Source organism: Hordeum vulgare, chromosome 6H, assembly GCF_904849725.1.
Source record: "Hordeum vulgare subsp. vulgare chromosome 6H, MorexV3_pseudomolecules_assembly, whole genome shotgun sequence".
NCBI lineage: Eukaryota > Viridiplantae > Streptophyta > Magnoliopsida > Poales > Poaceae > Hordeum > Hordeum vulgare.
The window spans coordinates 367,394,625-367,422,459 of NC_058523.1; the positions used below are offsets into that span (position 1 = coordinate 367,394,625).

The window sequence follows — 27,835 nt, forward strand, 5'->3', positions numbered from 1 at the left end:
CCTTTTCACCAAATTTTTCATCCGTGAAGCTGGAGCTAAATGAAAGCCAAACATTCTCTTGAAATGGTTGCAACTCCTATATGAAACTGCTCTAAAATGAATTTGATGAAGCGGAGCTGATTTTGATGGAGTGAAGCAGTCCCAAACAGGCCCTAACTTAGCACAAATCTGTAACTTTTCCAACGACTCAACAGTGAAATGTCACTTGCCCACCAGCATGCACTTCAATTGCATGATTGCAGGCAATTTCAAGATCCAGTGCCAAATGTTTCATGCCATTACACATACTCCCTCCGTTCCTAAATATAAGTCTTTAAAGAGATTTCACTAGAAGACTAAATAAAGATTTCACTAGAAGACTAAATACAAAGCAAAATGAATGAATCTATATTCTAAAGTATATCTATATACATCCGTATGTAGTCTTGTAGTAGAACCTCTAAAAAGACTTACATTTAGGAATGGAGAGAGTAGAAGGCAGGCAATCTGATGATTCTCAACATCTAATAAAACATCGTCTGTGCTAAACCGTCTCATAAATATTCACAACCTACTACCCCCTCCGTTTTTAAATATAAGTCTTTTAAGAAATTTCAGTAAATACTACATACAGAACAAAATAAATGAATCTACACTCTAATATATGTCTATATACATCCGTATGTAGTTCATAGTGAAATCTCTTGAAAGACTTATATTTAGGAACGGAGGGAGTATCTCTCAACAGTTCTGTCCTCTCACAACGTACAGGAAAATGGGAGATGAACAAGCACCGTGAAACTTTTTCTGTCTCTTTGTACAATGTGAATGGTCAATTGTGACACATGACAGGAAAATAAAAAAAGACAAATAACACATACTCCACAAAAGCCAGGAGCTAAATACATGAGCACCACCTGTCTGTTCTATACAAATGCACAAATGAATGAAACCCATAATTCCAGCCCATCCAAACAAATGTCCATGTGGTACACAAATATGATACTACTCATTGGTTAGCATCGATAGGTGCACCAGACCTTGCCTGTGATATCCGATTTGCGTAGATTGTTACCAGCCGCAGCTGTGTGCTACTAAGCCCCTCCAGATATGGCACAAATGCTTTCCCTAGCATGATGTAGATATCCACCAAGCAGAATACAACAGTCTACAAGCAAGTGTAAATGATATCAGATGTGGAACACCAATGATGTTCGCTAAATGTGTCAGGCACAGTTAATGTGCACTAACAATGAGTAAAATGAAAATGACCCACTAGAAATTTGAAACGGCGAATGCGCTAAAGCTGAAAACCACACAACCTGGCACCGAAATATCCGTAAGAAATAATAACAAATAGCATGACCATTTTTCATGTTTAAACTTTAGGTTGATTGAGAGCTTCCACCTACCCCACATCTATTCTTAGAAACAGAAGTGGAGATTACAGTTGGCACATAAAACCCTGGTCCTTTGATGCTGCCTAAAATAATCGTAGCACCCCTATCCCTAGTTTTCAAGTACTACCAGAAGCCCATATTACTGGTGGGACAAGAAGCCGTCTTTTTAGACTGGTCTCTTGGGTTCTTCACATTGTTATGGATGCAACTTGATTGTATTGCAATCAACTTGATTATATATAGATATATATACTTGGGGCACAAGGAAAGGAAACATAGCCTAATAGGACTCCTAGACCTAATACTAATACTCCTTATATAACACAAATAAGCTTCAAGGTCCCCTAGTCCAGGAACTAGCACGCCAGCGAAAAAAGGTAGTTCATCAGCAGAACAGGCAAATACCTTGCGAATATCTGGACTCTGGTTACTGAAAGCATCAAAAAGTGCTGGTAAAAATGAAGGGAGTTGAGCCACCAATTCCTCTTGTGAAAGCCGCCCAACAAGCTGCATGTTTAGCAGGAGAATACGAACAGTCAACTATTGGTTCTCAGGATATATTGCTATAGTTAACAAGAATAAAAATGAGTGAACGACTCTACAAACTAATAAGAGTTATCAGAAATTCCTTTCTGTACAAATATATCCTCGCCAACAGATCTAGCAATGGTGCTTAAATGGAATAATTGTCAGAATACTGGTGTTCACAAGGGTTATCGGATCCATAGTCAGAAAGGATGGTCCTGGGGAGTGCTTACTACAAACCTACAATCTAAGAAATTGCCAGATGAACCAGAACCATCAGCGATCAGATCAATAGTCATCAAGCCATGACGGGCCATCAGATCAATAGTCATCAAGCCATGACGGGCCATCAGATCAATAGTCATCAACTCACGATGGGATGGATGAACCAGAACCATTCTAGCAGCTAAGGGAACTTCGGAATAGTGCACTTGCCATCAAATTAAAAAGAGAATCATATTGTTCTCTTGGCTAATGTGAAACTAATTTACCTTTGTCAAACAGTTGATACACATGACAAGTGCCTTCTCATCATCAGTAACTAGCAAGGGCACAATAACCTGCAGTACAAGCGAAAAAATGCATACAGTAGTATAAGTTGCTAGCTACAAAAAAACTATAAACAAAGATAATAGTACTAAAGTAATATCATTAGTAAATAGGACTACAGCACTGGACATACAGCAAGGCATCTAAACGGATCATATTTTGCCAGCACGGCATTTAAGCACTGGTTTGCTTCATTCGAAATCTGCAGCATTAAGAAAAATATCAGCACAGCAGAAACATCACCAAACCTCTTAAATTAAGGAAAATGTACCTTTGCTACAACATCTTTGGTCATCTGCACCAACTTTTCAAGGATAATCTCTATGGATTCTTCCATTTGATCTTTCTGAGAAAATAAATAGAAAATATTAATCAACAATACAACCTACTTCTACATAAATGCATGATTTGTGAGTACCAGACCTGATTGCGGAGCATCTCAGCAACTAGCGATAGAGAAAGCTCCCTGACAGAAGAATCAGAGTCATCCAATACCTCAAGGACAGTTGTTAAAATCTGATTGAAATACTATTTAGAGGAGGGGCTAGTATTAGAATACAGATTTTATGTGTTGAATGATAAAATATTTAAATGACACAAAGTAACATAATAGATGGAGAGAAATGGATAGTGACTACTTTTTGTGGAAAAGGAATTGGGGACGCCAATTAAAATGATTGTTTAGACAGAACCAAATGTCACTTTTCTCTGTTGTTCAAATGGTGAAGCATTCTTCATCTACAGAAACCATCTCATCAAGAGCCAAATATCAAGTAGTTGAACTGTACTAGAAAGGGTGTATTTGTAAACATAGCAGTACTACCCTATTAGTCTAATAGTCTAATGAAAAGATAAAAAGGAACATAATGCATTCTCTTTTGGGAAATGCATTTCCCTCCTTCCCAGAGAGCACTCAAGAAATCCTTACCACCAGATGGAAAAAGAAGTCATAAGATTAAATGAACTTGAACACTCAATGAAAGAATGAAGAGGAATCTAAACTAAGTAAACACACAAAAAGAAAGCAGCAAGAATGTAAGTTTTTCGTCAAATAATAAAATAAAATGGGAATTAAAATGGTAAGGTTACAGACCTTTGTCCATATAGAGTTATCATTGTTTGCAGATGCTTGCACCAACTGCTGCAATGCTTCCTGCTTGTCTTGGGATGAAACTTCACCATCATTACTTATCTAAGAAGGTACAAAGCCATATAATCGTGATGTTATTTAGGACAATGAAAAGTAAAAGCAACACGTATCAGAATTACAATCGGAGCCATAAAAGTTGAAGGAAAAAAAACAAGGAGATATCAGAAGTACCCGATGAAGAAGTTGTGGTATGCTGGGGCCGTTAGTTGTATGTGAGACAACCTTCACAGAACCAAGGTCGACAAATTGATCCATATCTTGCATATTTTTCCCGACAGTTGTAACAGCAGCATTATTATGTCCATCAGAAACACGAAGGCCAAAATCCAGGCGAGGGGTGCCAACAGAATTTTCATCATCAATGGTGGCATCTGATTTTTCAGGATAATCTGCCCATGAGCGTGCAGCTTCTACAACTGAGCGAGCATTGCTCTTTGATTCCCGACTTGCTGTAAAAATTTCAGCTTCAGAAGAAGGTTCAAAACATTGGTTAGCATGATCAGTGTGGACATCAGAGGTTGTTCGACCAGTAAGAAATGTGGATTCTTGAACTGCATGCACCCTCTTCCCAGATTCATTGTCAAAGGAACTAGCAGAGACCCGTCCAAAAGGATAGCTATTCCTTGATGTCAGATTATAACCATCTTCAGAAGTTCCAAAATCAATCTGTTCATATTCATAAGACTTGGGACGTGAACGCTCTTTCTTGCTCTGCAAGTAGTTTACCAGATCGACCTCAATACGAGGAGTATATTGCTTGAGCGAGCGCCTCACAAGGTTTTGTTCTTCAATAGACAAATTTAGAATGAAGTTTAGGACTGATGTTGAATCAAAATGAGAATAAACTGATATGATTCCTTTAATGGACGTTTCCTTCAACTTTGCATTCTTTTCATGTATTAAAGGTGCTAGTTTTGAAAGCCAGAGCTTAAGAAAGCCGCTGTTACTGTAACCTTCAGAGTCTACCTTGTACTTACTGAATGACTTATTAGCGAACTCAAGAACAGCCAGTTTCGCCTTCGGAGACCTTTGTTCATCCAGTGAACGTACTATTGCAGGTAACAATGTGTCAACAGCATATGTTCGGCCAACAACTTCCAAGGTCGATGAACATGGCTTAGAAACCAACTCCTTTGGATCAATAAGTCTTGAAAAGACATACGGTAAAATTCTTTCAACATAGCTCTCAAATGGCTTTTTGCATGCTGGAATAATATCTGCAAGTGTGGAGAAAGATGCCTGTGCAACTTTGTGATGAGGATCATCCAAATAACGAAAAAATAGCTTCATGACCTTTTCAAAGTTCTGAGTAATTTCTTGAATGCCTTTCTGTCCTAGTTGCAATAATGTCTGAACAAAATTAAAAGCTGCAACTCTTGCTACCCAGTCTGAACTCGGACTAAGACCCTCAGAGAGGGCTTCATTTAATGATGCTGGGCCATCTGTATATTCAGACATGTCATTAGATGGGACATGGCCATCATCAAAACTGTGTCTGACACCCACAGAAACTCTTGATGCCACTTGCTTCCTAAGCGGCCTTTGGAAGTGTGGGACATGGTTATTTGCCGAATTTCTGTAACTGGCATCCCTATAAGGCATATCGGTGAAGTGTTTGTCCGTATGCATCTGTGGCGATCGCCTGTTAGGCCTTGGCCATGTATCATTACCCTCATTTGTAATGCTATCATCTTGAGATCTCCCTAAAGATCTTCTCAAATAAGGCACTGACAAATCCAACATGGGTTCAGATGATAGATTATGCGAATATGGTGACCTCGATCGCTCTTTGGTGTCTACCTGAGGCATTGCGTCTACCAAACGTGAACCGCCATTTCTTCTGATACTTATGCTAGGGAGGGATGAATCCAACAATGCAGAACTCTGCAAAGAAAGGTGATTCGAAGCAGGTGCAGCAAGCGGTATATGAGGATCACGAGAGGATGGAGGATCAACTCCTGCACTAGGAGGAAAAGAAAAAGAAATTAAGGTTTATCAAGTACACAGAAATAAGCCATGAAAGCAATAGCAGTAAAGACTTGACTACACAACAAAAGAGCCTTTCCATACTTGATGAAACAAATTATCATTAAGCAGCATAAACCATACCAAGATCCAAACTTGTTGAGCGCACAGCTGAGAAATTTTGCCTGCCTGAGATGCCTACGCCTTTCAATAAACTCTCAATGGCTGAAACCTTTTGTTTGCTTGAACTAAGCACACTCTCTATGCTTCTTTCAGCATGTCTACCAGTTGCCTTTGACTGCGACAGGAGCATGCTTGACGGGAGAGATGATTCAGAAGAAACTGCTGCACCCTTGTCCATTGCAACAATAGATGAAGTGTTGTATCCGGTCAAATGTGTACCACTTGCATGAGATGAGGAACGAGAAAGTTGAGCACCCTTCTCATGCAATGATGAAGGATATCGCTTGTGCATGCCCCCATCTTCATCATTAATAATCTGCAAAAATGCCCAGTGTTAGATCAAACCAACAGAAACTCGCAATTGCATAGCAACCCTTGGAACCACTTAAAGCTCCAGATGCCAACCTACATCCATATAGTTTCAGGACACCGAAAATTAGTATAACAGAAATTGCCACGCGGGGGAGCTGGAGAGGGCATATAGCCGCCTGGTTACTATGGCAGCAGCCAAACCAAATTGATGTGCCACTTTACCCCCTTTGGGTACATAGCCCAAGATGCAGATAGCTAGGACTCAAACTCCAGTTGTAATGGATTGGGCTTTAACCCAGACAAATATCATAGGTCTCTGATCCCAGGCCAGTCAAGATTGATGCATTTAAATTCCAATCTTTCTAGGACAGCTACTAGTCTACTACAAATCAAAGGGGGTCGTCAACTGTCCGTATCCCATAACAAAGGGCATCACAAGAGACCTACACCAACAAGATGATTAAAGAAGATGAGCAAAGGAGGACCAAGAGCAACACTCAAACATCCGCAACGGAGAGAACGATGATTCAGACTTTGTGATTGGTGATGATAATGTGAGCTATGATGGTGAGACAACAGACAACACGAATGTTTACCACCATCGATGAGTTTGATGATGCTATTGAGACTTGGAGTTGGAGATGAAAGTTGAGACATAAGAGAGTTACCCGGCCTTAATCCTTTTGATATGTTGGTGTTATGTGCACCTATTTTATGCCACTAGAGTCTAATCTCTAATTTTTCGGACTCAGGATTCAGGACTTATGTCATGTGGCTTTTGTGGACTAATTTACAACATCTTCAATGTAAGCTCGTGCACTTGTCCAGACAAAATCTCCGCTGCTGAAGCCTCCTATGTCGTTGTGATCTGCTCTACTCCGCAGCTGCCTGCTGCTCCGGCTGTTCCTCCGCTGGATCGAAGCCGATGGTCGCCGCCCCTTGCTGGAGCTCGCTGCCATCCGCCCGATCCCGCGGTCCCCACCCACTACTGGTCTCCTGGTCTCCGAGCCCTCACTGGACTCGTCAGATCCTACCGGTCCGCCGCCCATCTCCGTCGTCCTCGGCTGGATACGGCTGCTGTCGCGCTGCTGGTTGCCTAATCTCTGTGCAGTTCTGGTCGAGAGCTCCTACTCACACGTGAGCAGTAGTGTTGCCTGCCTAAAAATAGAGAGGGGTGGGGAGATGTTTTCGTTGGGTCCGCATGTCCCTCGCTGTCCGATGAGTCCTAACAGTGTTTTCTTCACTATTCCCGTCTCGCATATGGGCCGTTCCTCGGCGCTTGATGCTCGTTCGTCGTCTTTGGCGTCTTCCACAAGTTGTGCCGGTCGCTCTTCTGCTGCTCCTCCCGCTAGCTCCACATATAATGATTGTCGCTCTACACCGACTCTTCTCGCGACTTTCACCAATGAATGTCGCTCTTCCCCGACACCTCTCGCGACTTTCACAAGCTATACTGGTGCATATGACTGCATCGAACGCGCTTCGCACACACCTCTTTCCTTTGTGGTTGGTGCTTGTCTGCATGCGGTCTCGTCTTCTGCTGGTCCTGTTACTTACTCTTCTGGCATTATAAGACCACCTTCTACACAAGCAGGTACATCTCCGTGGATTCTTGATAGTGGAGCATCTTTCCATATGACTCATGATTCATCCACTCTGTCCTCTACTCGAGCTCTCGATTCTCCTGTTCATGTTCTTACTGCAGATGGTACCTCTCTCCCGGTTAATGGCCGAGGCATTCTTAGCACTTCATCTTTTCATGTTCCCGATGTTGCTCATGTTCCTCGACTTACCATGCAGCTCATTTCTAGTGGTCAGATTGTTGACTCTGGTTGCAGGGTCATTCTCAACTTTGACTCCAGCTCTGTGGCCTTGTCTACCAGCTCTTTTCAGCAGTGGCATCACCACCTTGGTCAACTATGCGGCTCTCGTCTCTCATCCTTAGTTCGACGTGGTCTTCTTGGATCCATCTCTGGCGGTATGTCCTTAGACTGTCAGGGTTGCCAGCTTGGGAAACAGGTCCAATCACCTTATCCTCATAGCGAGAGTATGTCTCAGCGTCCTTTCGACCTTGTTCACTCTGATGTCTGAGGTTCAGCTCCCTTCGCATCGAAGGGAGGCCATCGCTACTATATTATCTTTATTAATGATTTCTCTCGGCACACGTGGATATATTTTATGTCTTCTCGTAGTGAGGTCTTATCTATGTATAAGCGTTTTGCTGCAATGGTTCACACTTAGTTCTCTACGCCTATTCGTGTGTTCCGTGCTGACTCTGCTGGAGAGTATATCTCCAAGATGTTGCGTGGATTTCTTGCTGAGCAAGGTACTCTTGCTCAGTTCTCTTGTCCTAGTGCTAATGCTCAGAATGGCGTGGCTGAGCGCAAGCATCGTCACCTTCTTGAGACGGCTCGTGCGATGATGATCGCCGCCTCTCTTCCGCCTCACTTTTATGGCTGAGGCTGTCTCCACTTCCACCTATCTCATCAATCTTCAGCCGTCCACTGCTTTGCAGGGTGGTGTTCCTTTCGAGCATCTCTTTGATCGTCCTCCCGATTACTCCGCGCTTTGTTTGTTTGGTTGTGTTTGCTATGTTCTTCTTGCCCCTCGTGAACGCACCAAATTATCCGCTCAATCAGTTGAGTGTGTCATCATAGGTTATAGCGATGAGCATAAGGGCTATCATTGTTGGGATCAGTCATCGGATGCGTATTTCTCGAGATGTGACTTTTGATGAGTATCATCCCTTCTACATGCAGCCCCCACCTGGGTAAATGGTATGCCGTCTTCATCGCTCTCTCTATGGCCTTAAGCAAGCACCTCGCGCCCGGTTTGAGCGTTTTGCCTCTATGGTGACTGCCGCTGGTTTTTCAGCGAGTGCTCATGATCCAGCGTTGTTTGTCCACCTTTCTGCTTGTGGTCGGACTCTTCTTCTATACGTTGATGACATGATTATCACTGGCGACGACCCCGAGTATATTGCCTTTGTGAAGGCTCGTCTTAGTGAGCACTTTCTTATGTCTGATCTTGGCCCTCTTCACCTACTTTCTTGGGATTGAGGCCTCTTCTACCTCTGATGGCTTTTATATTTCCCAGGAAAAGTATATCCAGGATCTTCTTGCTCGTGTTGCTCTTACTGATGAGCGCACTGTTGAGACTCCCATGGAGCTCAACGTTCACCTCCGTGATACTAACGGTGACCCCTTGCCTGATCCGACGCGTTATCATCATCTTATTGGGAGTCTTGTCTATCTAGTTGTCACTCGTCTGGATATCTCACATCAGGTCCATATTCTGAGTCAGTTTGTCTCCACTCCCACTTCGGTTCACTATAGTCACCTTCGTGTTCTTCGATATGTTCGGGGCACGATCTCTCACCGCATGTTCTTTCCTCACTTTGGTTCATTAAAGCTTCAGGCCTATTCAGATGCTATATGGGCTAGTGATCCCTCGGATCGCCGTTCACTTTCTGCTTATTGTGTTTTTCTTGGTGGTTCTCTCATTGCCTGGAAGACGAAATAGCAGACTGCAATTTCCCGTTCGAGTGTCGAGGTTGTGTTGCGAGCTATGGCTCTGGCTTTGTTGACGGCAGAGGTGACTTGGTTACGGTGGTTCCTTCAGGACTTTGGTGTTTCTATCACTACACCTACTCTACTATTGTCTGACAGTACATGTGCGCGACCCTGTGAATCATGAGCTCACCAAGCATATTGGTGTTGATGCTTTCTATGTGCGCGCTGGTGTGCAGGATCGGGTTATTGCTCTTCGGTATGTGCCTTCCGAGTTAAAGTTGGCGGATTTTTTTACGAAGGCCCAGTCTAGAGCACAACATGGCTTCGATCTCTCCAAACCCAGTGTTGTTTAGCCACCATGAGTTTGAGGGGGGGGGGGGGGGGGGTAGAGTTATATTCTAGCCTGTATATTTTCCCCGTTGTATGAGGGGTTTCCTGCATATTTCCCACTTGTACATGTATATATACTGCCCATTGGCCTTCAGGGAATACAAGTTGCATATTTCCTAACAATGCAGTCATGCTTGTTATCCTGTTTTTCAATTTTGCTCACATTTAGTGTTATCCTGTTTTTCAATTTTGCTCACATTTAGTTCTCATTATTTTCACTTACTGTGGAGTGATAAGCTATTAAGTTATACTCCCTCCGATCCATATTACGTAGACAAATCTAAGACAAGTAATATGGATGGATCGGAGGGACTAACATATTTGTTCATGTTCATGCAGCTTTCTGTTGGGAAGAAGAGAAAGAGGATGGGAGGGATGGGATGCTATGTGGGCTCAACAACCAGCAATTTCAAGGTTTGTATGTCTACTAAATGCTACTCTATTCTTCTGTCATAATAGTACAGAACTGTCTGGAGAGCTTAATAAAAGATGAAAAGAGGCCAGGGCGCCTCGCCTCGCCTTACCGCCTTAAAAACCTTAGTCGAGGATGAGTACTCTATGTAGAGCCTTTATCTATTGAATTAAACAAGTGATCCCTCAACAGATTAATGATTTACCACTAGCGCTTAACCATGATAGGCGCGCGCTTAAGCTTAGGCAAGATAAGCGCTAGGCAGATGCAAAACCAGGAATTTACGCCTGTCACTCTTTTGAACCTTGCTTTCCACCCTACCAGCACACAACGCCTCTACTTTCCCTAACCCACAATAATTCCAGGGAGACAAGGGTACCACCGGCCTCGGGCTCGAATCATGCCATCTCTAATTAGTACAACCTGCGATTCGTGATTCCAAGTCGTCACAAAATACAAGATGTCATGCATTATTTGACCTTTTTATATAAAAGACAGTTTTCAGAAAAATATTAAGCTTTAAGGTTGAGTCTAGCACTGCTAACTTTTTTTCGAGAAAACGCAAAGAGCCTTGCGTTTCTTTGTATTGAAAAGAAGGGGGATTACAGCCTCCTAAGGGGCGATTTATAGCTCCTGGACTTGAGCTAATCAGGGTAGATACTTCATTTGCACTACTTTCCGCAAAATTACAAACAATTCTTGGCTGTTACAGCCAAATGTATATTAGAATTATAATTTAAAAGTAAAACACCAGGCTTCAGATGCTATATATACTACTCCCTCCGATTCAATAATAAGTGTTGTGGTTTCAATTTGAACTAAAACCACGACACTTGTTATTGGATCGGAGGGAGTACTGTTTAACATTTATTCAAAGTTTCAGAATTAAAATAAACCAGTGTAAGATATTACACAACCCAAGAAAAAAACTATGCTTCCATGAGATTCATAGAACAATCTAAATAATATCCTTAGCTGGATGATAGTTTTATGTGCCTTCCCTTTCTATGTAGAACAATTGCTTCTTCTCCTCTTTTTTTAGTTGGCAACAGTGCAACACATGAGTACACCACAATGATGAATATAAAATCAGCTTATTCAACCTCATTTTCTCTGTTATATGTTTGATAATTCGTATATAGTGATCTGAAAAGGCATGCAGAGAAGTAAATCCACATACCCTCTGTATTGCAGGATCAAATGACATAAAAAGCCGACGTGAACGCTCAGGCCATGTCTTTATGAACATCCTATAGCAACTTCTTGCAGTTGCACGAACCTATATTTGCAATATGGCATTACATACAAGAAATAACACAAATTCAGACAAGTTTCGGGTTTCAATGCATAAAAGTATTGAAGTAATGTTATTAAGCCGGGAAGCATAGATATTAGTCCTACCTCGCTCATTGCATCTGCCACACAACACTTTATTAGATCTTCATATAAATCAGCTGAGCGTTGTATTTCTGGAGCGTCGGCCCAATATTCCAATATTAGAAGTGCATACTCACAACACCTGACGTAGGAGAAAATGTATAAGTAGCTATAATCTTTAAGACCCCACACCTATTGAGACAATGAAAAGCACAAGTACCTGGCACGGAGGATTGCACTGCGGTCATTTTTTGCTGTGTCAGCTATTAATGGAACAATACGTGAAACCTTGCAGTTCCGCAAGATCTGCAAGATATTGCATGTCAGAAAAGTAATGAAAGGAAGTACCATTGTTCAATACAAGTGAAGGCAGGAACCTCACAGTTTTTACACAGTTGTCTGAAGATTCAGCAATCACGAGCACAGTTATGACAACAAGCTTAAAAAGTGCCTGAGAATTTCATTAATATGTTAGCCCTATTAGTACCAAACAAGAGTTGCATAACACTGAAACAGCTTCTAGAATTACCGGAATAAATATTTCAGCGCATGCTTCAAAGTCGCTGAGGAGTTCCTTCGATAGTACGTTAAGTAGATGACATGCCTGCAAAACAAACCTAGTCAGCAGTTCTTCATCACCAAGGCAAGAAGTTTGCCCTGTGACTGCAGATTTAACCAGAAAATGTTCTAACAGAATTCCATAACACCTGCATCTGACGAAATGAAACAACTTCATACTGAACTGATGTTCAGCTGTAACCCCAAAATTAGTGTAAACTGGAACTACTTTACAGACCCTGATGGCCTACTGAAACTCTCAAAGGTAAAAGGTTGATTCCATCTAGGAGGTGTTTGCTTTGGAGTTTTCATCCGCACTCTTCTTCGTTCTGTCACTCGAAGTCCTTGTTGCGAGCAGTCCAGCCACACAAGGACCAACCGGCGGCCGCCTGTTCGCCACAGCACCATGGGCCTCCTTAGGATATCCATGCGCCATTACCGATACATGTGTCGAACCAAACAGGTTTCTATTTTTACCAATAGTGTTAACAGTACCACTGTAATCTAATTACATTTATGTTTACATTACCTTTTCCCAACCAAACACCTTCCTAGTGTATCATGCATGTCCGAGATAACAAAATTACTTGACTTCTACACACATGCATGCAACCCCCCCATGTCAACAACTAAACGGACAAAAAATTCCAATGCAGCAGCCTGTGCATAACCTTAATAGTAAGCTTTTAGTTTTAGGCGAAGGAACCTTAATAATAAGCTAGAACAGACTTCCCTTATTGTGCAAGGGCACCAAGGTAACCATTATAGTCCCTGTGTAGTAGATGAGTCTAAACCTCTATAGAACCATATTAAAATCTAGGGAGAAAACTGGTAATCATAGTGAGTCTGTCTTGTGTTCTATGAAACACTTACCCTTACTTACGTTGTAGACTTATAGTAGCTATGATTGACTACGAAAATTCTAATGTTTTGTTCTAATTATGTTATAGTGATTTTGCTTTACTCTCAATATGACCCAAGGACTATGAGTCAACCGATTAGTAAAGACGAGTCACTGAGACTAGTCTATAAGTTGGTACTTGCCTTCCAACCAAAAACCTTGATTAGTCGCGCGCCTAGTTCATGAGTCAGTGCCCTGGCGACTCGGCTCGACTTGGCGACTCGTAATCCCTGATATGGCCTATCATTATCAACTATCCATATTTTATGAATATATTGCACCACAGGTCTACAAAAGGTGGGCGCGAGTGGGTAAAAGGACTGGATAAACGCTCATTTACAGCCAGTGAGGTGCAAAATCCACCTGCTATGCAATTCGGTGCACCTGTGGCATGACTCAGCCACACTCTTCAATTATTTGCTCTTTTTCTCTTTCTTCTCTTATCTATTTGAAACACTTGCCTCCCTCGATTCACCTGAGCCAATCCAGTCACCCTTCCACATGCCTTCGCAGTTTGGATCGACAGACCCACTTCAGTATATACCTTGACCTACCACAGTGGTTGCAACCAGACACTAAAAGACCTTGGCGCTACAGAAGCAGCACCTCGGTGGAGCAGCAGGGTGGGGCCATTACAGGGTCGCTCTCCACAGAGATGTCACCTGCTCTTGAGGTCGCAGTGAGGTTAAACTCAAAAGCGTTGAGTCTTCTCTACCTGATTTGTACTGTTCTTGTACCCAGTTGCACCCACCTCTCAAGTTCTTAGACATGTGATGCAATTTATGCCAGATTATTTTTCTGGAATGGATTTTGCACTTGTGTGAGTGAGCACTCATGCATCACTGATCCAATGTGCCATGAGATATGTTAACGGTCTCTCACCCCGCATTTACTCACATGGGGTGAGGTAACTTGCACAGATCTCAAGGCATATCGTATGGTCGAGATAGTATTGTTAGGAAGTATTAGTATTAGTCTAGGAGTCCTTATTAGTCTATGTTTACTTTCCTTGCACGTCATGTGTAATATATATATTTCCCTTGGGCCTTCAATAAAGATAAGTTGCTTTCCTAACATGGTATTAGAGCTTAGGTTATTTTTTTCGAGCGCCGCAACTCGCCCTCCAGATCCAATCTTCGATTGCGCCGCTTTCTCTCGCTGGTCGCTTTCTCTATTGCGCCTCATCAAGCGACTCGCGGCCGTGAACCTCTCCGATCTCCATACACGCCGTCCTGGCGCTCCTGGCCGCTGGCGCCGGTGGGAAGACCCTGGAAGAGATACTCCGCATCCTAGGCGTTCGGTCCAGCCTCGAGCTATAGGACTCCGGCCTTCCGTGACGCCGTCTCCCTCCAGATCTACCGCAGACGGGCCCTACCATCGCGTCTCCAGCCGCCGCCGCGCCCGTCCTCCCCCGCGTCTCCAGCCGCCGCACCTCCAGCCGTCGTCAGATCAGATCTCGATCCCGTCTGCGGATCGATCTCATGCTCTGCTATTGGATGCTGGCGCCCCGTCACCTCCCTCTCCAAATCTCCTGGATCCGTTGTCCATGGCTGTGCCCGCCCGATCTGCCCGTCGGTCTGCTGCGTTCACCCGTCCGCCAAGTCTCCTGCAAGCCAGTCCCTGCTGTCAGCCTCCAGATCGAGCCACGACAGCTTGTCCAGCAACCGCAGACTCTCAGATCGGTCTGCACGGACATCTTGCCACATCAAAGTTCACCTCAGGCCGCTGCCTGTAAGTCCACTCGTGGGATCCAGCCGCCGCCCATGCAAGCTACTTGCTTGGTAGCTTCTGGTGGTGCGATCTTCTTCTGACAACCCATCTTCTCTTGATACTTATCTTGTATCTTCAAGTGATGCGGTGTCTACCTCTGATGTGCCATCTCTTCGTTATCTCCTTCGGCGACTCGACAAGTTTTGAATGTTTTGACAGAAGCGCGCAGTGTAATTCCATTGATTTTTGGATTTCGATCGTATCTAAGATCCTTTTTTATCTGGGTTGCTAACTCAATGGTAGAGTACTCGGCTCTTCATGCTATGACGACACTCTCAAGACGCGGATTTGGATTATCATTTTTTTTTAGTATTACACTTCTTCAAATGCAATGCTATTGCATACGCTTTGCATTTGAGGGGGGTGTTAGGAAGTATTAGTAGTAGCCTAGGAGTCCTTATTAGTCTATGTTTACTTTCCTTGCACCTCAATTCATGTGTAATATATATATGCCCCTTGGGCCTTCAATAAAGATAAGTTGCTTTCCTAACAAGTATGACCACAAGCACGCACACATAGATAGATAGGTAGCTAGATAGACCTGATGATTTGGGAGAGATGGGTGTTACTGTTGCAATTTGCAACAATAACATTCGGACATTGAGTTGTCAATAAAGATAGACAGGCAAGAAAGATTACCTGCTTTACAATGCTAGACCGTCGATCGGCTAGCTGAGAGGACAGTGGATGAACCAGCTGCTTCAAGAGCATGAAAAATGATGGATAATCAATTGCGCCTGGCACAAAAGGTTTCAAGTAAAATACTCAAAATCATGTTAGCAAAAGAGGACTGGGTAATAGGATATATATTACATTATACTTGGCCAACCAATACTATGAACCAAATATAGCTTAATATAATGTTAATAAATGTGAAACAGTTTTGCTTTAATGTACCGATCTATTAATTTCCATGGCTTAGCATGTCCTGAAGGGGAGCCTTGGCGCAGCAATAAAGCTGCTGCCTTGTGACCATGAGGTCACGGGTTCGAGGAGCTACATGCACCGGGCTGTCCTTTTTTTTAGCATGTCCCACTCAAGAGACTTCTATACAGCTTACATGATTAACAGTTCGCTCCCTCCCTCCCCTCCCTCTTTCCATTTAGCGATAAGCATGATGCCCACTAATGCCATATTGATATGTTGAAGACTCAGAGAGTACTTGTATTAGTTATTAAGTTGCAACAATTCTGCTATGACACAAGTGGATGCTACCCGAGACTGTCCCTCTCATGGACAGTCTGGTTTCCAGCATCCAAACCTGGCCATCCTGCTTATCTTTTGAAGGATATGGATGATCTATTTTTTTCCCTTGGGTTTAGAAAAAAATATTAACTTCCTCTGGATTTCCCCCTCAGTTCAGCTTTGACATATAGCAAGAACTTCGAAAACGGCACAGGCACATTTACTGAAGAAAATAATTTAATGACAAAACAAAAACTTAGATATAATAAGGACATGGTAGACAAAGATCAACCTCCATATACCAAGGCTTCAATCCTTTGCATTGCAGAAATACGTATAGACCAGTCCTTTTCTGGATTAAGGGCAGATGCAATCTTCTCAATCTCTCTAAATAATTCTTTCTCTGAATGAACTCTTATGGGTTCCACCGGTTTTTCGGTAATATCTGTGTCACCTGAAAAATAACACGAAATCCCACAAGACATCATCAATATGGTGAATGTGTCTTCTGCCACGAACTTTAGAACTGTAAATTAGCATACATCCAGATTGTGACAACTTCTGACTACTGCTTTGTTTACTTAATTTTAACGGTACCAAAATTTCCTACCAAAATAGTGGAAAAAAAGCCTCTACCATATCTACCAAGCGAGTAAATGTTCATGTTGTTTGTAATGGGGGCATCCATATGTAGTGCATAATCTGAAAGGGACAACTGCATTTGAACATACTGATGAATGGACTATCATTTTAGTTGATGCAAGGTCCAAAATGGAGTTGCTGATAATTAACATGCACATATTTCAAGGCTAATATATAAAAGCATGGTTTCCGAAGGGAACATGTGATCTCCACTTCAACTATGTCACTGGATCCACATGTGGAATTTACCACTGTTGTCCGTCCGAATTTTGAAGTCATGAACTAACTAAATGCCTTTTAATATCATTATCTGTACATGAATACAAAAGGAGTGCCATATGACTAACCAGATCAGCAGTAGTAGATTGGACATTTCAGTTTGATCTAGTGACCCTTCTAGTTCTAGGCATACATCTTTCCAAAATCCAAATCTTTTGACCATGCAATTTAACTACACTCAATAATAGCAACAAATATCGTTGTTCTTTATACAAACCATATAAAAGGAACAGAATAATAGCATAGACTCTCAGTATTGTTAAGCTTCATGCACTAGCCAACGCAACCAAAAGTCCGAACTGATGGAAAGGACTAGGCAATCCACATATACACTTCAACACCCCCTCTCACGTGTGACGGGAAAGACAAGTCAACACGTGCAACCGGAAGAGAGCGACGGCGCGCGAAACTCACGTATGACTCAAGAGGTCTCTACGTGGACACAAAGAAAGGCTACCAGCAATTTTTCAAATAAATTGTGAAAGCCAATCCACATATACACTTCAACACCCCCTCTCACGTGGGACGGGAAAGACAAGTCAACACGTGCAACTGGAAGAGAGCGACGGCGCGCGAAACTCACGTATGACTCAAGAGGCCTCTACATGGACACAATGGGGGGCTACAAACATTTTTTTAATAAATTGCGAAAGCCAGGACTTGAACTCAAGACCTTAGCTCTGATACCATGACAAGCTTCATGCACTAGCCAACGCAACCAAAAGTCCGAACTGATGGAAAGGGCTAGTGCAATCCACATATATTGTAACAAGTACAAGGAACATTAAAATAATGGTCCACGGACTGAAATAGGAGACACTAAATATTGGCAACGTTGTGGTAATAATAGGATGTGCTTCAGCAACAACCATCTACGACTCTGAGAAAGTCCACTTAGATGCACATAAAAGATGAAGCAATTACCTGAAATCTTTGTTAACACTTATCATATCATAGATACTAATAAAATTAAATGGAATCATCCAGTATGACAAAGTAGAACTTGCCTCCAAATAATGTGCTTTCCCTGGATGTGTTTTTTTTCCTTGGACTACCTCTTTTGGGATGAGCACTAACAGATCTTTCCATGGCCCTATATTGCGTTCTAGCACCATCAGATGAAGGAACCTTTGGTTCTATTTTATCCAATCTTGAATTTATTTCCTTTAGCTGAAAACATCAAATGAGGCAAAGGAATGATGATCACGATGTTATGTCAGCACAGCCAACGTTAAATTTGGATAACCATGGAGAATGCAACAATAACGACAAAATAAAACGATAACAACGGAGATCGCCCTGGTTAAGTAATAAAGGACCACATGCATTAGTTCATTACCATATAAGAAGGCAGATTATGGCGCTGCAACTCTTCATGGAACTGAGATCCCATATTTTTGTACATCTCCTGCAGTGAATAGGTAGAATGCAAATTATTAGATTACAGGGAAGTATTTCAGTTAAATACATGTGCAGAGCATCATGGGAAGTCAGGCAGATCAGAAGAAAAAATTGAGTGTATGCATTTGAATATATGTAAATTGCATGGCCACAGAAGTTGGTGTCGCTTTGTTCTCAGCAGAAATATGGTTACTAGTTGGTACCAAACCTAAAATTGGTGAAACATAATATTGTACCTGCATATATTATCAGGAGTCCGGTTAGGCTAGAGACTCTTTCACTTAAACTAGCTATATCTCCTTATCTCATGTAACCTCTCAAGCGATGTATCTCTCCCTCTCGATTGATCTACCGTAGGTAGCATGACTGCTGTACCGACTATCTCAATCAATATAAAGGCACGCAGGTCTCCCTATGGGAGATTGAGACGCTCCACACAATTCACATGGTAACCAGAGCCCTTCTTCGTCACGTCTAGCCTGCACCCACCTTCCTTCCGCAATGGCGTTCTCCTCATCTTCTTTCTCCGGATTGACTTCCCAAGTCTCTGAGAAACTTACCCGCACAAACTTTGTGCTATGGAAAGCTCAGGTGCTATAGCAGATTAGAGCTGCGGGCATGTTCGGATACCTAGACAAAACCACCATCGAGCCACCCACAACTATCACCACCAAAAACTCCGACGGCAAAGATCAAACCATCACAAATCCTGCATACACAATCTGGCATAGAGACGATCAACAGGTTTTAGCCTTTCTCCTCAACAATCTCTACCGAGAGGTCCTCATCCAAGTCGCATCTCATGAAAAAGCTCATGCTCTATGGGCAGCAGTAGTAGCCATGTTCTCCTCTCAGTCCAGAATCACATGTCAATAACATCCGCACCAGCCTCACCAATGCCCAAAAGGGTTCTCAATCTGCCGGCGCGTACTTTGGGTACATGCGATCCTTGGCAGATGAGCTAGCCACGGCTGGAAAACCCATCTCAGATGATGAACTCATCTCCTTCATCATTGGAGGATTTGACATGGAGTATCAACCCATCGTCTTAGCTCGTCCCCACCGAACCCCTCTCCACCGACGATCTCTTCAGCATGGTCTCCAACTTTGACCAGCGCATGGAGATGTTCCATGGATCTGGCTCCGAGTCCTTCAAGTCATCTGCTATGGCGGCCTCTGGCGGAGGTGGTCGTCGTGGCAGAGGTAGATCTGCCTCCCGCGGCCCTCCAAAATTTGGAGGGCAGCACGAAGGTGGTGGTGGTGGTGGCCACTACAATGGAGGCCAAGGCAATGGTGGCAGCGGCGACAACGGTGGCAGGGGCGGCTCCTATGGTGGCTATGGTGGCGGCGGCGGCAACAACTACAACAACCTGCGCCCTTTCTTCACCAACAATCGGGGGACGCACCGGTGGTATGTTTCAGGGGTACGAAGAGTGAAAATAAATGTCAGATTTGCAAGAAAAGTAACCATATAGCTAGGAATCGTGATTGGCGTTGTGCTGAGAACAATTCCCAAAGAAAAAAGATTGCAGCCGCAGTGGACACCTCCTATGGTGTAGACACAAACTGGTATGTGGACTCCGGTGCCTCCGACCACATCACTCATGAGCTTGAAATGGTCACTGTGGCAGAAAAATACCGCGGTCAAGGTATGGAGATATGTGATGTTGGTCATTCAATTGTCAAAACCCCACGTCGTGATATTCACCTTAGAAATATTTTGCATTGTCCCACCACATCTAAAAATCTCCTTTATGTTCACCGTATTGCTATTGACAATAACGTGTTTCTAGAATTTCACCCATATTTCTTTTTTATCAAGGACCAGGCCAGAAGGAGAATTCTTTATCGAGGTAGATGCATGCATGGGCTATATCCGTTGATTCCCCAATTTAGAAGCTTCAATAAACAAGTCTTTGGTGCCATCAAACTCTCTTCGGAACGGTGGCACGCATGGCTAGGACATCCATCTTTTGTTATTGTTCAACAAGTGCTTAGGAATAATAAGTTCCCTTGTGTGGGTGAGCACAGTCTTGAAACTAATTGTGATTCATGTCAAAAGGCAAAGTCTCATCGATTGCCTTATCCTGTATCAACTAGTATTTCTACCAAACCTTTACAGCTTGTTTTTGTTCATGTGTGTGGGCCTGCTCCTACCTCTGTTGGTAGACACTCTTATTATGTCAGTTTCATAGATGACTATAGCAAATTCACTTGGATCTATCTTCTTAAGAAAAGATCCGATGTTTTTCAAGTCTTCAAAAATTATCAAGCACTTGTTGAACGTCAATTTAACAGTAAGATCCTAGCTGTTCAATCTGATTGGGGTGGTGAATACGAGAAATTAGACCTTTTTTTTTAACTCTAGGCATCTCCCATCATGTTTCTTGCCCTCATGCACACCAACAGAATGGTTCTGCAGAATGCAACATAGACACATCGTTGAAGTTGTCTTGGCACTTCTTGCAGGTGCCTCCATGCCTTTGAAATTTTGGGATGAAGCCTTTCTTACCTCGGTTCATCATATAAATATGTTGCCTAGTCGTGTCATTAATCATGAAACACCCGTCCAACGTCTTCTTCACACTAGGCCCAACTACTCCTCACTTTGTGTGTTTGGTTGTGCCCCGTTGGCCCAATCTTCGTCCCTACAATAATCAAAAACTTATATTTCGATCTAAGCAATGTGTCTTTCTTCGTTATAGCACTCAACACAAGGGTGTCAAGTGCCTTGATGTTCCTACTGGTAGAGTATATATTTCTCGTGATGTTGTGTTTGACGAAACAGTTTTTCCCTTTGCAAATCTTCATCCAAATGCCGGTGCCCTTCTTAGAAAGGAAATTCTACTTTTACCACCTCACTTATCCGGCATTCATCATGGGGCTGACAATATTAATGACCATATGACTAACTCCCCTAACCATGCACTTGAGTGTTCTGATGATGCAGGGTCCCGTACGGAAGCAGCAGAAAAAAATTGTACAAAATGATGTCCAAATCGTCTCAAACAGCACACATATTTCATGTGTCCTCCTGGAGGAGACAGCCCGCCACCTGACTCTGCCTCAGGAACGCGCCAACAGATCCTCCTCGGGATCGCCACCCTGTCAGGCCTTTTTGGTTCCTTCAAATTTGAAAGGGTTCGGAGGGGATTGAGAGGGATTAAATCCCCTACAAGTCAAATTCCACCTCAATCCCCTCCTGAGAGGGATTAACCGAACAAGCCCTCAGGAGGACAGCGTGTGCGGTTTTCCTTCACCAACGGGTGCACGCCCCTCGTCGCCTACCGCGCGGCTACTCACGGGCATGCCTCCCCGTGCGGAGCCTCCGCACCAACCTGCCTTCGCCGCGTCGCCTCATGGGGGCTCGACACTCACACACGCTCGTTTTGCTGCCGAGCCGCGCTGCTACGTCAGGCGGCCGGCTCCGCCAACAGGTGGGCCATCGGTTGCTGACCCATCGGCGTGGGATCCCAGGTTGATTCCGCTGGTCTGTCGGGATCTTCTACACCAGGCTCGTCTTCACCACCTACCTTCTGCCAGCGCCACGGAAGATTCGGCGAGTCCAGCAAGCAACAGTGCAATCTCGGGATCGCCGGGATCCTCTGTCCACGAACTGCAGCGAGGATCCTCTGCGCCAACACCACCGCGTACACGCCTGCGTGCTGGGGTAATTCAACCAACAAATTACAAAATTAAATATGGTTTGTCATGCTCAACAGGGGAACCCTGTTCGGTACATGAGGCGCTCTCTGATCCTACATGGAAGAGGAATTCTGTGCACTACAGAAGAACAAAACTTGGCACTTGGTTGGCCCATCAAGGTAAAAATTTGATTGACTACAAGTGCGTATTCAAAATAAAAAGGAAATCTGATGGCACAATAGACCGTTACAAAGCCAGACTCGTTGCTAAAGGGTTTAAACAGAGGTATGGTATAGACTATGAGGACACCTTTAGTCCCGTTGTTAAAGTTCCTACTGTTCGTATTGTTCTGTCTGTTGTTGTATCTAGAGGATGGAGTCTTCATTAGCTAGATGTGCAGAATGCGTTTCTTCATTGTGTTCTGGAAGAGGAAGTGTATATGAAACAACCTCCTGGGTTTGAGGATAGAAGTGCACCTTCTCATGTTTGCAGACTTGACAAATCTCTTTATGGACTAAAACAGGCTCCCGGGGCATGGTACTCTCGCTTGAGTTCCAAATTGCAAAGACTTGGTTTTGTTCCTTCCAAGTACGATACATCATTGTTCATCTATAATAAGTCGCATACATCCATATTTGTGCTTATTTATGTTGATGATATTATTGTTACCAGCTCATCCAATGATGCAATTACAGCTCTCTTGAAAGATTTGAATTCAGAGTTTGCTCTTAAAGAGTTAGGAGACCTGCATTATTTCCTAGGCATTGAAGTTAAGAGAAACACACAAGGTGGTCTTCATCTGTCTCGAGAAAAGTATGCAACTGATCTTCTGACTAGAGTTGGAATGCAAAATTGTAAGCCATCATCAACTCCCTTGTCTAGTACAGAAAAGTTGTCACTTGTAGAAGGAGATCCTTTGAGTCAAGAGGATGGCACAAATTACAGAAGTGTGGTAGGTGCTCTTCAGTACTTGACACTTACCAGGCCTGATATTTCTTTTGCTGTCAATAAAGTCTATCAGTTTCTCCACGCACCTACTACAGCAAACTGTTGCCAAGCGCATTTTGAGATATGTAAAAAATACTTTGGCTATTGGACTAACATTCAGTAGATCTTCATCCATTCTCGTTAGTGCATTCTCTGATTCTGATTGTGCGGGATGTCTGGATGACAGATGATCAACGGTCGGTTTTGCAGTGTTCTTTGGTCCTAATCTTGTATCATGGTGTGCAAAGAAACAGCCCACAGTTTCTAGGTCCAGTACAAAGGCAGAATACAAAGCATTGGCTGGGTAAAAATGGTATTGAGGGAACTTGGAATGCATGATACCAAAACCCCTTGTCTCTGGTGTGACAATCTTGGTGCTACATACTTGTCAGCTAATCCTGTCTTTCATGCAAGAACCAAGCATATCGAGATAGACTATCATTTTGTGAGAGAAAGAGTTGCTAGCAAGGAACTAGAGATTCGCTTTGTGCCTTCCAAGGATCAAGTTGCAGATGGATTCACCAAGGCATTGCCTTCAAGATCATTTGAAGAGTTCAAGTGTAATCTGAACTTAGCTAAGTTCAGATTAAGGGAGGGTGTTGAAACATAATATTGTACCTCCATATATTATCAGGAGTTCGGTTAGGCTACAGACTCTTTCCTTTAAACTAGCTATATCTCCTTATCTCATATAACCTCTCTAGCGATGTATCTATCCCTCTCGATCGATCTACCGTGCGTAGAGCGTTGCACCACACCCGCAGGTACAAATCTAGCCTGCCCTGTGTTCTTTGGTTTCAGTCAGGTTTGCTCAAGCTGGGTTCAGCAAGCCATCTCTGTTCCGTTTTTAGTTTTGTTCAGTCAGCAACAGGGCATGGTTCATGTTGGGCAAGAATCCACTCTTACTCATGGTCCCTTGCTATCCGAGCTGGTCACCGTTGCGAGCATAAGCCAAAGGGGTTTGCGGTTCAAATCCTAGGCGCCCCCATTTTTGTTTTTTCCTTTTGTTCTGTTGTTGGTTCAGGTTTGCTCGAACCCTTTGTTCGAGTGCAGCTAGTCTGCATTTTGTACACGACTGTTGTACCGACTATCTCAAACAATATAAAGGCACGCGAATCTCCCTATGGGAGATTGAGACGCTTCACACAATTCACAAAGATAACTTTGGTATGTCGTTAGTAGTCACATGGTAAGCAATGGTACCTTCCTGCCTAAAGCCCTAAACTAGGTCAACAAAGTATATGTGTAAAATGCAGAAGAGGGGAAATGCAAGAGACTGAGTACGAGAAATGGAACGCAACCAGAAGAGAATATCCAAACATATAATTTCCGTTTCTTACGCCAATTAGCTTGGTACAAGAAGCAAGTCACCAAACTGTACAATCCAGTTAGAATCACACGGTGATGGGACTATAACAATAATGTAGACATGAGAGGAAACAAAAAAAATGGAAAGTTCTAACCAATAGTCAAAGAGGGAGCGCGATTTGAAGAAAAATTGCATAAGTAACTGAAAGGCATCAAAATGGGCAGGCTTCTGATGGACCACCTGAATACAGGAGATTGCAGCCTCTCTGACACTTTGATTCAAATCATTCAACAATTGCAGGACCTGTGAAGTTGAAACAAGATTAGCAGTTAGCATTGCCAGTTACGCAACAAAATAAAGGGAAAACTAGATATTCCGTATCCAATAAGGAGAAAACATCCCGACATACAGGTGAAAGAAACACTCGCTGTAGAAGGAGCTCTGTGGAAGCAAAAAGCCCAACTGCCGTTGCAAGGGTGCGCACAAACTCTTCCCGCACCCTCCAGCTCTTGTGAGTCCAAGCATAACTTCCAGCTCTTTCAACAATTATTGTTGGAGAAGAAACCTGATATTGGAGAGACAAAATCAATTCACTATACCCCGCGAGAAAGCCAGGCGGTAAAAATAGTTCCACATCCAGATAGATGATCATTTATGTGACAAATTAGTGATTTCGGTGCAATTTAAATAGACAATTTTCCATGTAAACAAGAGTATGCAGCATAGGAATGCAATGATATATCTAAACTCACAGCACCGAGAAGTTCTTATTCAAAGCACAAATGGGAATTTTAATGCTGTAATGATGGGAAACATCATGTTTCAACTTTAAAGTACCGAAAATAAATGTACAGTTTTGCAAAGTGCTGGATCAACCCATAGCTAGTGTTCAGAATTATAATAGTGAATACCCAATTTCATCCCTGAATTATCACACGCACTGACGCACCTAATTTTCATGCCTAACTATAAGAATGACCAAATTGGTCCCTTAACTACCCATTGTGGTTCATTCTCGTCCTCTTGCCAATGTGGCAGTACACATGGGAAGCTGACTAGGCAGGAAAAGGTCGAGAACATGCTGCGCATGCGATAACCCAAAATACCCTCCTCCTTTGAGCTAAAACTTGAGAAAAGGACTGCATCGTAACACTTTTTCCTGTGTTATATAGCTCTAGCATGGTTGCTGGACCTTCTAGCATAGAAATTTGTCGCTTATTGGACTATAATTCAGTAACAAAACCGTCTTTCCTTGGGAATTTTGGGGTTTTCATGTGTGCAGAATATCCTCGTGCCTCCATCAGTCCCTCACACTGAGTCGGCATGCCACATGTACTGACACATGGGCAAGACAAGACTACAAAAATGAGCCAGAACACGTAATTCAGGGACCAATTTGGTCACTTAGGTAGTTTAGGGACGAAAATGAGCTCCGGACAACAGTTGATACACGAAATGTGTATTTAAATCCAAATAAAAAAACATGTCAGTGCAATCTGCAACTTCACATGTATAACTGCGCCAAAAGAAGCAGCCACACGCACAAGATAAAGGGAATTAGTAGTTTGATTTGCTACTTCTGCTTGGCTGAAGTCCATATGAGCATCTAAAATAAAGACCGTGAAGCACCTAAAGGACAAAAATTGCAGATATTTTACCACTGAAAGCAAAATACACTAACTGCTCGGGTCTAGATACAGATACTATACTCCAAATCTCCATCTCTATCCAGTGGTGTCAAGTAAGCATTAACTGAATAAAGAGTGCTATCGGGCAAGTCCAAACTGGTGCCTCCATTTAGTCAAAATATTCCAGCACTCGGCCACAGGTAAGGTAAAGCATGTTCATTTCACTAGAAAAGAGAAATTATAATCTAATTCACTTAGTTATCATTAGAATTCCACCGAAATGGGGGTTGTTTTTTTTTTGAGACAGGAGCAGAGACGCCTGGTCCCTGTAGTAGTAGAAACCTAATGGTGATGTCTTGCAAGGATAGAAAAGCAGAGGGCAGGCCAACATTGTAGTATTCCGGAAGGCGCTCCCACTCCCATAGAATACCACGGATGAAACATATTCTAGGTCTACTTTAATAGCTTATACGCACACTGACATAAGAAAACAGGCTCGCCCACCTAGAGAAAAGACCAGACCACATCGCCCCATGCACTGCTAATTCAGATGAGCAACCAAGGTAGTTCGCCTTGTATGAATGTAAGCGACGCTTCATCATAACTCAAGTTTGGTATTCCATTGGAGTCTAAAACATAACAATTCCACACTATGTCATCCACTTGAACACACACATGGATATGCCGGAACATGAGATCTTCTGCTCGAAGTATATTCCATTGCCCACCCAGGAAGCATGGAACCCACATTCCCCCGGAACCCGACTCGGAGGAGCACAGACCATATCGATTGCAAAAGGCAACAATGCAGAGGCCGACGGCTGACCTCCATGAGCGTGACGAGGAGCTGCCGCGAGGCGTCACGGACGGGCTGCTTGCCATCGCCGAGTCGCTCGACGGCGGCAGGCACGAGGGCATTGAGGTGGATCTTGAAGTGGTCGCCGGCGAGCACGGCGGCGGCGGAGAGCGCGTGCAGGCCGCCCTGCGCGACCCGGAAGTTGGCGTCCCTGGTGAGATCCATGCAGGTGTCGACGAGCGCCGTGACCTCGGCCGCAGTGAGCCCGCGCCGCGCCGCGGCCTCCAGGGCCTCGTGCAGCCGCTCCACCCCTGCCAGGCGCTCCTTTGTGTCCTTGGAGCGCGCCGCCTCCAGCGCCGCCTCCATTTCCGCCAGCGCCTCCGCCTGCTCCTCCGCCAAACACGACGGCGACGACCGGCGTGAGTCGGGGTGGCGAGTTCGGGGAATGGCAGGGAGGGCGGGCCGACGGTGGGGAGGGGGTGTTGGTCGGATCTGGGAAAGGGAGGCAGGAGGGGAAGGAGTGTGCGAGTGCGCCGAGGCAGAGAGTAGCTTGTGTAGTTTCGTGTGCAGATAGGTCCCTGGTGATGCGCGGTACTTGGCTACCGCCCTCGTAGGGGTGTATCGCGAGTTTTGATAGTAGTACCACGTACACTCTGCATTCTGATGACCAAGCAGTACTGCTGGTACACGTACGTACTACTGGAACAATTTGTACCAATTGTTTTGGGGTGGCGGTGCGAGAAGCATGGGCGTTGTTTTGGGAAGAGGAAGGGGATAAAGATGGGAGGGAGGGAGGGAAGATTAGTTGAGTTGTAACGTCATGACAGTAGGTGCAAGTGCACATTATGATTGACATTATGGTTTATGATTGATGGTCCTCTCCTCGTGTACGTAACAAAAGTGAAGCATGCTGCTCATATATTACTACGAGCGTGTACGCCCTGATCCTATCCAGTCCCTTCCACTTGCGGCCCTGCGAA

At 43.7% G+C, this 27,835-nt stretch overlaps 1 protein-coding gene across 3 annotated transcripts; it reads right to left on the reverse strand.

Moving 5' to 3' along the window:
- Positions 1 to 745: 745 nt before the first annotated feature.
- On the reverse strand, positions 746 to 27,549 carry LOC123403800 (CLIP-associated protein-like). 3 transcript variants are annotated; one of them, XM_045097716.1, is made up of 21 exons: positions 26,886 to 27,529; positions 24,841 to 24,996; positions 24,672 to 24,734; positions 18,429 to 18,497; positions 18,097 to 18,259; positions 16,461 to 16,622; positions 15,623 to 15,720; positions 12,284 to 12,358; positions 12,137 to 12,205; positions 11,975 to 12,060; positions 11,779 to 11,896; positions 11,558 to 11,656; positions 5,713 to 6,067; positions 3,775 to 5,561; positions 3,547 to 3,645; positions 2,877 to 2,981; positions 2,725 to 2,799; positions 2,587 to 2,655; positions 2,396 to 2,464; positions 1,785 to 1,886; positions 746 to 1,147 (listed from the first exon to the last, which is right to left on the reverse strand). In XM_045097716.1, the coding sequence occupies exons 1-21, from the start codon at positions 27,219 to 27,221 to the stop codon at positions 989 to 991; spliced, it is 4,314 nt and encodes a 1,437-aa protein (XP_044953651.1). In that variant the 5' UTR covers positions 27,222 to 27,529; the 3' UTR covers positions 746 to 988. The 3 variants fall into 3 exon arrangements, with proteins under 3 accessions (XP_044953651.1, XP_044953652.1, XP_044953653.1); XM_045097717.1 differs by lacking the exons at positions 746 to 1,147; positions 1,785 to 1,886; positions 2,396 to 2,464; positions 2,587 to 2,655 and having other exon boundaries at positions 2,757 to 2,799; positions 2,877 to 2,919; positions 26,886 to 27,542; XM_045097718.1 differs by lacking the exons at positions 746 to 1,147; positions 1,785 to 1,886; positions 2,396 to 2,464; ... (2 more) ...; positions 2,877 to 2,981; positions 3,547 to 3,645 and having other exon boundaries at positions 5,354 to 5,566; positions 26,886 to 27,549.
- Between the last annotated feature and the right edge of the window lie 286 nt (positions 27,550 to 27,835).